At 46.1% G+C, this 12,904-nt stretch overlaps 1 protein-coding gene across 15 annotated transcripts in view; it reads left to right on the top strand.

The window, feature by feature from the left end:
• Positions 1-12,904, top strand: part of atf2 (activating transcription factor 2) — a 282,067-nt gene that overhangs the window by 51,659 nt on the left and 217,504 nt on the right. For 10 of the 15 annotated variants that reach the window (XM_072476561.1, XM_072476517.1, XM_072476591.1 and 7 more), the window contains 3 exons: positions 8,054-8,130; positions 9,295-9,362; positions 11,540-11,636. In XM_072476561.1, the coding sequence (XP_072332662.1) occupies positions 9,315-9,362; positions 11,540-11,636 (145 nt within the window). In that variant the 5' untranslated portion in view covers positions 8,054-8,130; positions 9,295-9,314. The remainder of the gene's footprint in view (positions 1-8,053; positions 8,131-9,294; positions 9,363-11,539; positions 11,637-12,904) is intronic. The other 5 variants (XM_072476606.1, XM_072476598.1, XM_072476570.1 and 2 more) reach the window with 2 other exon arrangements.

Raw genomic sequence — 12,904 nt, 5'->3', positions numbered from 1 at the left:
CATTTTAAAACATAATTGTCTTGTAAAGCTCAGCATTCATGACAATTAAAAAATTCTCATCCTTGTTTTCAAATCACTCTGCGCCTTTGCCGCTCCTTATCTCTGTAATCTTCTCCAGCTCCACAATCCTCCACGATATCTCCGCTCATCTCATTCTGGCCCCTTTTCATTCCGATTTTAATCACCCCAGCATTGGTAGTTACTAAGCGCTGGAATTCCCTCCGTACATCTCTCCACCTCTATCTTGCTTCCCTTCTTTAAGGCACAGCTTAAAAAACGTACCTGTATGACAATGATTTTGGTTATCTGACCTATTATCTCCTTATGTGACCTTGTGCAACCTTGAGTAACCCCTGGCATACATTGACTTGATTGTTTAATTCACCCTCGGTTTGTTTTAACTCAGAAACATAAGACTATGTCTTATTACTTCATTGTTAGTGCCTCTGCTGTCTCTTTAAATGCTGCATTTGTAAATTATGTATCTTGGCCAGCTCTGAAGCATAATTCAGAGCTCTGAAATGTGAAAGCATTACCTGCAGAAACCTGAGTCATTATTTTCCATAGTGTGAAATATCATGAGCAGGCACATACATGCTCTTGATCTCTCTACTTCAGCAACATCAACTGAATCTATCTCAGTGCGTTCTTGGTCCACCTTTCCATTTTATCCTTTACTTCATCCAGTACATTAACAAAAATATTTTTTCTTCCTTTCAGCTGTTAAGGATTGCCAACTTCAACAACTCATGGGTGCCAGTGTCTTTCCAGATTCTTCTTCTCCTTCACTTTCCTCTGACCTCATTTCTTCTAATCTCACCCCTTGCTGTGTTTTCAGTACCCTCATTGAACTTTACTTTCCTGATTCTAAAAAGATCAGTTCTCAACAAAGGCCTCAACTTGATCCACATGTGCTTCCATCTCAATGGATTTTGGGCTCAACATGATAATCCTTTTCTGTCTCCTTTCTCTCCGCGTCAGCTTTTTTGCAAGGTGTCCTCACCCACACAGCAAACACTTTCTCCTGTCTTTAGCAATTTTGATCCACCTGGACCCTTCCTTTTTATCTCCTCCCCTCCCTAGATCTTTTCATTGAGAACTGCTGGCATGACATCCATCATCTCAATTTCCCTGCTGCCTTCACTCACGCCAACTCTGAACTTACAGCAATCCATTCTTTCAGGTCCATCTCTAACATTGTCATCAAACCTGCTGTCAAGGATGGTGCTTTTGTTGTCAGGTTATCAGCTAAGCCTCTACTGAGGCTGAATGGCAACTCCCTGACATCTCCTATTACTTCCCCCAGACCATAACCCATCAACAAATATAAAACCATTGTTTCAAAGGCTATCAGTGACTTCATCTCATCTGGAGATCTTCTATCCTGACATCATGTTCATTGCTCCCCAAGGCCACGCAGCCTGCTTCTACTTTCTTCCCAAGATCTGTTCTTGCTCTACAGTAGCACAGTGGTAGTGCCTATGTGAAGATGATGCTATGGGCGCCATTTAACAATGGAGTCCCATTTTGAGCGCATATAGCCTGCAGCACTGAGACCAACCCCGCTATTAAATGGGATTCTGTCGTTATAGAACATAGAACATGGAACGATACAGCGCAGTACAGGCCCTTCGGCCCACGATGTTGCACCGAAACAAAAGCCATCTAACCTACACTATGCCATTATCATCCATATGCTTATCCAATAAACTTTTAAATGCCCTCAATGTTGGCGAGTTCACTACTGTAGCAGGTAGGGCATTCCACGGCCTCACTACTCTTTGCGTAAAGAACCTACCTCTGACCTCTGTCCTATATCTATTACCCCTCAGTTTAAAGCTATGTCCCCTCGTGCTAGCCATTTCCATCCACGGGAGAAGGCCTTCACTGTCCACCCTATCTCACCCCCTGATCATTTTGTATGCCTCTATTAAGTCTCCTCTTAACCTTCTTCTCTCCAACGAAAACAACCTCAAGTCGCTCAGCCTTTCCTCATAAGATTTTCCCTCCATACCAGGCAACATCCTGGTAAATCTCCTCTGCACCCACTCCAAATCTTCCACGTCCTTCCTATAATGCGGTGACCAGAACTGTACGCAATACTCCAAATGCGGCCGTACCAGAGTTTTGTACAGCTGCAACATGACCTCATGACTCCGGAACTCAATCCCTCTACCAATAAAGGCCAAAACTCCATAGGCCTTCTTCACAACCCTATCAACCTGGGTGGCAACTTTCAGGGATCTATGTACATGGACACCTAGATCCCTCTGCTCATCCACACTTCCAAGAACTTTACCATTAGCCAAAGTTTCCGCATTCCTGGTATTCCTTCCAAAGTGAATCACCTCACACTTCTCTACACTAAACTCCATTTGCCACCTCTCAGCCCAGCTCTGCAGCTTATCTATGTCCCTCTGAAACCTGCTACATCCTTCCGCAATGTCGACAACACCACCGACTTTAGTGTCGTCTGCAAATTTACTCACCCACCCTTCTGCGCCCTCCTCTAGGTCGTTGATAAAAATGACAAACAGCAACGGCCCCAGAACAGATCCTTGTGGTACGCCACTTGTAACTGAACTCCATTCTGAACATTTCCCATCAACCACCACCCTCTGTCTACTTTCAGCTAGCCTATTTCTGACCCACATCTCTAAATCACCCTCAATCCCCAGCCTCCGTATTTTCTGCAATAGCCTACCGTGGGGAACCTTATCAAACGTTTTACTGAAATCCAAATACACCACATCAACTGCTCTACCCTCGTCTACCTGTTCCGTCACCTTCTCAAAGAACTCGATAAGGTTTGTGAGGCATGACCTACCCTTCACAAAGCCATGCTGACTATCCCTGATCATATTATTCCTCTACCAATAAAGGCCAACAGGGGCAGCACGGTAGCCTTGTGGATAGCACAATAAAGGCCTATACAGGGGCAGCACGGTAGCCTTGTGGATAGCACAATTGCTTCACAGCTCCAGGGTCCCAGGTTCGATTCCGGCTTGGGTCACTGTCTGTGCAGAGTCTGCACGTCCTCCCCGTGTGTGCGTGGGTTTCCTCCGGGTGCTCCGGTTTCCTCCCACAGTCCAAAGATGTGCAGGTTAGGTGGATTGGCCATGATAAAAAATTGCCCTTAGTGTCCAAAATTGCCCTTAGTGTTGGGTGGGGTTACTGGGTTATGGGAATAGGGTGGAGGTGTTGCCTTCGGGTAGGATGCTCTTTCCAAGAGCCGGTGCAGACTCGATGGGCCGAATGGCCTCCTTCTGCACTGTAAATTCTATGATCATTCTATGATAATTCCTATCTAGATGATTATAAATCTTGTCTCTTATAATCCCCTCCAAGACTTTACCCACAACAGACATGAGGCTCACCGGTCTATAGTTGCCGGGGTTGTCTCTACTCCCCTTTTTGAACAAAGGGACCACATTTGCTATCCTCCAGTCCTCTGGCACTATTCCTGTAGCCAATGATGACATAAAAATCAAAGCCAAAGGCCCAGCAATCTCTTCCCTGGCTTCCCAGAGAATCCTAGGATAAATCCCATCAGGCCCCGGTGACATATCTATTTTCAGCCTGTCCAGAATTGCCAACACCTCTTCCCTACGTACCTCAATGCCATCTATTCTAATAGTCTGGGTCTCAGCATTCTCCTCCACAACATTATCTTTTTCCTGAGTGAATACTGATGAAAAATATTCATTTAGTATCTCGCCTATCTCTTCAGACTCCACACACAACTTCCCATCCCTGTCCTTGACTGGCCCTACTCTTACCCTAGTCATTCTTTTATTCCTGACATACCTATAGAAAGCTTTTGGGTTTTCCTTGATCCTACCCGCCAAATACTTCTCATGTCCCCTCCTTGCTCGTCTTAGCTCTCTCTTTAGATCCTTCCTCACTACCTTGTAACTATCAAGCGCCCCAACTAAAACTTCACACCTCATCTTCACATAGGCCTCCTTCTTCCTCTTAACAAGCGATTCCACTTCTTTGGTAAACCACAGTTCCCTCGCTCGACGCCTTCCTCCCTGCCTGACCGGTAGGTACTTATCAAGAACACGCAGTAGCTGTTCCTTGAACAAGCTCCACTTATCCAGTGTGCCCAACACTTGCAGCCTACTTCTCCAACCTATCCCCCCCAAGTCATGCCTAATGGCATCATAATTGCCCTTCCCCCAGCTATAACTCTTGCCCTGCGGTGTATACTTATCCCTTTCCATCACTAACGTAAACGCCACCGAATTGTGGTCACTGTCCCCAAAGTGCTCTCCTACCTCCAAATCCAACACCTGGCCTGGTTCATTACCCAAAACCAAATCCAACGTGGCCTCGCCTCTTGTTGGCCTGTCAACATATTGTGTCAGGAAACCCTCCTGCACACACTGTACAAAAAACGACCCATCTACTGTACTCGAACTATATCTTTTCCAGTCAACATTTGGAAAGTTAAAGTCTCCCATAATAACTACCCTGTTACTTTCGCTCTTATCCAGGATCATCCTCGCCATCCTTTCCTCTACATCCCTAAAACTATTTGGAGGCCTATAGAAAACTCCCAACAGGGTGACCTCTCCTTTCCTGTTTCTAACCTCAGCCCATACTACCTCGGAAGAAGAGTCCCCATCTTGCATCCTCTCCGCCACCGTAATACTGCTCTTGACTAGAAGCGCCACACCTCCCCCTCTTTTGCCTCCTTCTCTGAACTTACTAAAACACCTAAACCCCGGAACCTGCAACATCCATTCCTGTCCCTGCTCTATCCATGTCTCCGAAATGGCCACAACATCGAAGTCCCAGGTACCAACCCATGCTGCCAGTTCCCCTACCTTATTTCGTATACTCCTGGCATTGAAGTAGACACACTTCAAACCACCTACCTGAACACTGACCCCCTCCTGCGAAGTCAAATCTGTGCTCCTGACCTCTATACTCTCATTCTCCCGTACCCTAAAACTACAATCCAGGTTCCCATGCCCCTGCTGCATTAGCTTAAACCCCCCCCAAAGAGCACTAACAAATCTCCCCCCCAGGATATTTGTGCCCCGCAGGTTCAGATGTAGACCATCCTGTCTGAAGAGGTCCCACCTTCCCCAGAAAGAGCCCCAGTTATCCAGAAATCTGAATCCCTCCCGCCTGCACCATCCCTGTAGCCACGCATTTAATTGCTCTCTCTCCCTATTCCTCATCTCATTATCACGTGGCACGGGCAACAACCCAGAGATAACAACTCTGTTTGTACTTGTTCTGAGCTTCTATCCTAGCTCCCTGAAAGCCTGCCTGACATCCTTGTCCCCTTTCCTACCTATGTCGTTCGTGCCAATGTGGACCACGACTTGGGGCTGCTCCCCCTCCCCCTTAAGGACCAGGAAAACACGATCCGAGACATCACGTACCCATGCACCTGGGAGGCAACATACCAACCGTGAGTCTCTCGCGCTCCCACAAAATCTCCTATCTGTGCCCCTGACTATCGAGTCCCCAATTACTAATGCTCTGCTCCTCTCCCCCCTTCCATTCTGAGCAACAGGGACAGACTCCGTGCCAGAGGCCCGTACCCCATGGCTTACCCCTGGTAAGTCCCCCCCCCCACAAGTATCCAAAGCGGTATACTTGTTACTCAGGGGAACGACCGCAGGGGATCCCTGCACTGACTGTTTTTTCCCAGTCCCTCTTACAGTTACCCATCTATCTCCAATCTTTGGTGTAACTAATTCCCTGAAGCTGCTATCTATGACCCCCTCTGCCTCCCGAATGATCCGAAGTTCATCCAACTCCAGCTCCTGTTCCCTAACTCGGTCTTGGAGGAGCTGGAGATGGCTGCACTTCCTGCAGGTAAAATCAGCAGGGACACTAACGGCATCCCTCACCTCAACCATCCTGCAGGAGGAACATTGCACTCCCTTCCCTGCCATCCCTCTAACTTCCAACCAAGATCTGGCTAATCAGTAAATTAAAAAAAAAAGATAAAATAATAATATAATATGGCACTTACCTCACACCAATGGATCTTATTATTAGGTTAGAGGAGGAGGGTGGGTGGGAGACACTACACGTGTAGTGTCTCGGGGTTCCGCTCCACCAGAATTTATTGGTGGGGGGGGGGGGGGCCTTCCCAGAAGTCCGCGGGTCGAAAAAAAAATAAAACAGAAAAGAAGTGCTTTAGTGTTTTTAAAGGAGAAACTTACCTCCCAGAAATCACTTGCGCACCGCTCCCGCCGAAATCCAATGGCCTGCTCCTGTGAAAGTAAGTGTTTTTAAAGGAGAAACTTACCTCCCAGAAATCACTTGCGCATCGCTCCTGCCGAAATCCAATGGCCTGCTCCTGTGAAAGTAAGTGTTTTTAAAGGAGAAACTTACCTCCCAGAAATCACTTGCGCACCGCTCCCGCCGAAATCCAATGGCCTGCTCCTGTGAAAGTAAGTGTTTTTAAAGCAGAAACTTACCTCCCAGAAATCACTTGCGCACCGCTCCCGCCGAAATCCAATCTAGCTTCTAGCTTCGCTCTGGAATGCCCTGTCAAGGCCGCAATAACCTCAATTCCTGTATTGACTTGCTCAGCTAGTCATTTCAGGGAGAGATGAGGGCACCATTTTTAAATGCTGCCCCAATCTCTTGACCCCCCCCTCCTTGGACACCCCATTGCAGTCTCTGGAACCCCCCCACCCCTCACCCCACTGTCCCAACTTGCCTCTTACGGGGTCCTCGAGCTTCCCCCTCACCCCACCTCTTATGGGCACCCCCAGGCTAAATCCCTGGCACGGGCAACATGGCACCCAGGCACCTTGGCATTGCCAACCTGGCACCCTGACAGTTCCCCTGCCAGCCTGGCAGTGCCACCCAGGCATCCTGGCAGTGCCACTTGGGCACCCTGATAGAGCCAGGGTGGCACTGCCAGGGTTTCCGGGTGGCAGTGCCAAGGTGGCAGGTTTGTATTGCCAAGGTGCTTGGGTGCCAGAGTGTGTGCCAGGGTACCGCTCTGCCCAGAGCCTGACTACCTGGGGGATTCCAAAGGCCTGGGAGACCCCCCCCCCAGGTGACGTTACGCCTGGTCCACGTTTGTGTGGGCCAGTGCTAAATGACGCATTGCGAGGTCTCCCAGGCGTGGCCGTTTGTTCCTGGGCCTCGGGAGAATTGGGTGCAGACATATTTAAATGAGTCTAATGGCTCACTTAAATATGTCAATCTGGATCTCGCCCTCGTGGGGCAAGATCCAGATCACGACGTCTCACAAGATCGCGTTAGATCTCGTGAGGCGTTCTGTGCGTCGTAAATCCACAAGATTTAATGGCCTTGTCGCTTCACCGAGTCAGGCGGGATGAGTGCATTTGATTGCGCCTGATGTCTCCACAAGGATCCTTGTGGCGATCCTTTCTACCGATACTGTCATGGACAGATGCATCTGTGGCAGGCAGGTTGGCAACTTTGTTTTAGCCTCTTGTTTGTTCCCTCACCACCGGCCAAAGGCCAGTGTAGCATCTATATCCTTTAGGAAATGGCCAGTTCAGTCAGTAATGGTGCTAGAGCCGCATTTTATGATGGACATTGAAGTCCCCCACCTGAAGTACATTCTGCAGCCTTGCCAGCCTCAGTGCTTCCTTCAAGTGGTGTTCAACATGGAGTAGTTCTGATTCATCAGCTGAATGGGGACAGTACGTGGTAATCAGCAGTAGGTTTCCTTGCCCATCTTTTATCTGATGCCATAAGTCCTCATGGGGCCAGGAATCAATGTTGAGGACTTCCAGGGCAACTCCCAACTCTGCTGCCACCTCTGCTGGGTCTGTTCTGCCGATAGAACAGGACATACCCTGGAATTGTGATGGTGCTATCTGAGACATTGTCTGAAATGTATGCTTCATTGAGTACGAGTATATCAGGCTATTGCCTGACTAGTCTGTGAGACAGCTGTGCCAATTTTGGCACAGACTCCCAGATGTTAGTAAGAAGGGCTTTACAGTGTCAACAAGGCTGAGTTTGCCATTGTTGTTTCAGATGCCTCGGTCAATGGTGAGTGGTCCGTCCTCTTTAATTCTTATTGTCTTGTTTTTAGCAGTTTGAGGCAACTGAGTAGCTTCTGAGGGCATTTGAAAGTCAGCCACATTGCTGTACATCTGGAGTCACATGTAGGTAAGGACCACAGATTTCCTTTCCTGAAGGATATTACCAGACCAATTGGATTTTTACAACAATTGACAATGGTTTCATGGTCAATGATAGAGATCAGATTTTCTGGTTAGCTATAGATTAGATAAATAAAAGGTTTAATGAAGAAATCCTGGTTGGAAAAATCCTTTAATCCTTAAGAGTAATTAACTAAATCAAAATATATTAACCATGAGAGTGAGAAATAGCTGACTACTTGTGAATTAGTCAGATAAGACTCAATGTTCACATTTTGCAAGTTGTTTGAAGACTGCTAGTGAGTACAAGGCCGCATAGCAAAAACGACCCTTTGTGTTATGGAGAACTGGGCTGACATCCCAGTTCCGTTTCGATTGTAACGGCTAGTCAGCCCATAGTGATAATTTCTTGTGGGAAATGTGTTTCGCTCAGACCATCATGGAAAATTACAGCAAATCGTTTATCTCTTAAATTTGACACAGACACTTTGATCGAATTAAGTGAATTATAAATTAGTTAAAATCAATCACAACTGTACAGAGGGCGGAACTTTAAAGATAGTAATCTCCTTAAAAGACCAGTTGTCGGGATGAGAAAACACTTTGTCTATTCCGGTATCATTCTTACCTAAACTCTGAAACCTATTCTCTTGCTTGCTTTGCAAATCACCATTTTTTCTTTTGTTTCGTTTTGTACTGTGTATTATGTTCTGAAGAATTACCGAGTTGTATTTTAGAACTCAATCACTGTATTTGCCAAAGACAATCGATCTGACTAGCTTGTTGCAGGGCTAGTTGGAACTTCCTAACTTTGTATTGAAAAATTGACTTCATCAGTAGACCTAAAGCTGACGAATAAAGTTTCAAATAACTTTACCAAGAAGCGCATCCTAGAATCTCTGTTATTTGGGTTCCGATTAGACACAGAGATACATCAGTCATCATTAGAATTTTAATTCCAGATAATGATTTAATTTGTATTCCACCATCAACTGTAGTGGGATTTGAACCCGGGTCTCCAAAGCATTGCCCTCAGTCTCTGGATTACTAGTCCAGTGACAACAACTACAACATGGCCTCCACATAATGTGTCCATAATTTGTCAGTAATGAGATCAAGAGGTTTTCGTTGGAATGTTTTTTAAAAATTATGCATTTAATTGTTGATGCAGGTGAGGCGGATCTACTGAACATGAGTGATGACAGACCTTTTGTTTGTACTGCTCCTGGATGTGGCCAGGTAATACAACACCTTTTGCTCAATTCCATTTTTGGGTGCAATTGTATGCTTAAGGGTATGCATGACCTTCAAAGTGTAAAAGTAGTTTAGCAGTGTGATTTACTCTCAGGTACCTGGTACTACATTAAATAGGCTAATACAGGGCAAAAATGGTGAGGTTTTCCATTTTTGTGCAGAACCTTGTTTAACATTTTTGAGAACCTGCAGTATTGGGGTTTTCATATTGTATCCTAATCTAAGACACGGGCATGTGCTGGCTTTGAGCTTTCTAATTTCTGCCCTTACATGTTATAACAAAAGTAGTTTACACTCAGTAAATTAGAACTAGGTACTACCCAGTTAAAATACTGCTTTTCCTTATTTAATACCTAGTTTTCAGTGCAACTCAAAATAGTTGGGATAGAAATCTTTGCTGTCTGACGATTGGAAAAGTACTGGGGATGTAATTTTTGTTTGGTGTCATCCAATTTCTAATGAACTGATTTCCATTCCAGGCGCATTTCCATACCCCATTGCGCTCAGTGCCGATCTCGCTGGGATAGGCCAAAAGCTGGCTTCGCACTGGGCGCCGGGCCGCATGCGATGCGCCCGAACAGCAGTTCCCGGCACGATCTGAGGGGAGCCATGCCCGTGAAAAAGGGATCTGAAGGGGGAGGCCTGAAGAGGTGTATGAAGAGTGGGGGTGTGAAGGGGGGTATAAGCGGGGGTATGAGGATGGGTATGAAGGGTGGGGGGTGAAGGAGGTGTGCTGAAATGGGGGGATTCCCGGCTTGGGTCACTGTCTGTGTAGAGTCTGCATGTTCTCCCCATGTCTGCATGGGTTTCCTCCGAGTGCTCCGGTTTCCTCCCTCCAGTCCTGAAAGACGTGCTTGTTAGGACATTCTGAATTCTCCCTCAGTGCACCTGTACAGGCGCTGGAGTGTGACGACAAGGAGATTTTCATAGCAACTTCATTGCAGTGTTAATGGAGGGGCTGTTTAGCACAGGGCTAAATCACTGGCTTTGAAGGCAGGCCAGCAGCACGGTTCAATTCCCGTAACAGCCTCCCCGAACAGGCGCCGGAATGTGGCGACTACGGGCTTTTCACAGTAACTTTATTTGAAGCCTACTTGTGACAATAAGCAATTTTCATTTCATTTCATTTCATGTAAGCCTACTTGTGACACTAATAAAAATTATTATTGTTACCTGAATGGAGGGCGGTGCAGTGGTTAGCACTGTTGCCTCTCTGCACCGAGGACCCGAGTTTGATCCCGGCCCTGGGTCACCTTCTGTGTGGAGTTTGCACATTCTCCCCGTTTCTGCGTGGGTCACATGCCCATAACCCAAAAAATGGGCGGATTGACTGCACTAAATTGCCCCTTAATTGGAAGAAAATAATTGGGTACTCTAAAATTTATATTAAAAAAATTATTACCTGAATGGGGGGGCCTGAAAGGGGGGAGAAAGGGGGATCGCCTTAAAGTTGGGGTGGGGGCGCGCGCCAAAGCCTCGATGCCTACGAGGATGGATTGGAGTGAGGCCGGGTCACCCTCATGCCTGAGTGGTGTGTGGGGTGGTGGTGACGCGGACAGTTAGTGATGGGACGAGGGGGGGGGGGGGGCTGGCGTGAACAGTCGGTAAATCCCGCCCTAAGCATGGGATTTTTCAGTAATTGTGGGTGAATTGCAATCTGGTTTGTGCCCAGGCAGGAATCATCCTGTGATTCTCACCCAAAATGTGGGGACAATTTTGCCCAATATTTATACTTCAAAAAGTATTTAATGGGCTGTAAAGTGCCTTGAGATGCTTTGTGACCCTGAAGGTGCAATATAAATATAAGTATTTTTAATTGGTAGACCTGCTCAGAGATGTGACAACAATACTGGTGTAGAAAATAGGAACACTATGCCTACCCAGTTTTGAAAATTTGAGTATTTTCTGGTGTGAAAATTATTGATTTTTCCTTTCTGATTAGATTTAGATTTAGGCCATGCGATAAAAGCAATATAAATACATAGACATAGACATTGGGTGAAGCATACGGAGTATAGTGCTACTCGGTGGAGACTGACTCCGTAGAAACTGTGTGGTTTTAAAGGGAAAAATATGAAAAAATGTGTACAAAATTATTAATAGAGTCTATTGATGTTAATATTTGTGAATTATGGTCCAAATAAATTGAATTGTTGTTGCAGCGCTTCACGAATGAGGATCACTTGGCTGTTCACAAGCACAAACATGAGATGACATTAAAGTTTGGTCCAGCACGTAATGACAGTGTCATAGTGGCTGGTAAGTATCTATTTTGTTTCTCCACACTCTGTAATCACTAAACTCAAAAAAGTAATGAAAAGGGGAGGGGGAGTCCCATGTGGTTGGGCTGGAATCCCATGGGGGGTTGTGGGTGGTTAGTTGAGACGTTGTGCGGAAATACCTGGAGGTCGTGGGTGTTGGTGGAGTCCCTCAGATCTTTACTGTACCTACACAGAAGTTCAGTAAGAAGTCTTACAACACCAGGTTAAAGTCCAACAGCTTTGTTTGGAATCATTAGCTTTCGGAGTGCAGCTCTTTCATCAGGTGAAAGAAATGAGAGAACGTTGAACCAAAAATAAACCCACAAACAAGATGAGGGCAGAGGTTATGATCTAAAATTAGTGATCTCCGTGTTGAGTTCAGAAGGCTGCAGTGCCCAGCTTGGGTACTGTTCCTTGATTTTGCATTGACCTTCATTCAAACATTGTAGCAGGCCAAGGGCAGAAACATCAGAGTGGGAGCAAGGTGGACAATTGAAATGACAAGGGACAGGAATTTCAGGGTCATATGGACTGCGGACTGTACAGAGCTGTTCTGCAAAGTGGTCATTATTTCCATTTGGCCTGCATTTGATCTCCCCTGTGCAGCGAAGACCATATTGTGAGCAGTGGATACAGTTTTCAAAATGGAGAGAAGTGCAATTAAGTTGATGTTCCACTTGGAAGGAGTGTTTAGGGCATTTTATGGGGAGAAGGTGAAAGAACAGAGATTGCATCTCCTGCACTTACCTGGAATGGTACTGTAGGGAATGGAGGTGTGGGAAGAGTATACGGGGGTGCCATGGAGGGAGTGGCCCCTTAAGATTGCTGAAAGGAGGGCAGGGGAAAATATGTTTGGTGGTGATACCACGCTGGAAGTAACAGAAATGGCATTGAATACTAAGGCTGGAACCGATGAAAGATGAGGACGAGGATAACCTCATCGTGGTTTGGATGGGAGGGAAAGGGTTCAGAGCAGAACAAAATGTTGCTATTTGTGACTATCTTATAACAATGGCCCAGGATGTCCTTGGCATGTCTGTATATTTGTTTCAACACAAAAGCCCCAGGAAATTATTCTTGCCAATATTGTGCCAATACCTTTGCAGAACCATGAAAACTGGATTATCTTGGCCTAATGGCAATCGCGAATTTCCTGGACTTATGTTAATTTTTTCATTGCAGTCACTTGGACGAAAGGCATAATGACATAATTGAATTAAGGGTTTTAATTTGAAGGAACAAAACTGCCTAGCTTTATTTTCTCAG

This window comes from Scyliorhinus torazame, chromosome 2 (genome assembly GCF_047496885.1).
Source record: "Scyliorhinus torazame isolate Kashiwa2021f chromosome 2, sScyTor2.1, whole genome shotgun sequence".
NCBI lineage: Eukaryota > Metazoa > Chordata > Chondrichthyes > Carcharhiniformes > Scyliorhinidae > Scyliorhinus > Scyliorhinus torazame.
The sequence above is the reverse complement of the archived record's forward strand: the minus strand, read 5'-3'. Positions and strand labels throughout refer to the sequence as shown.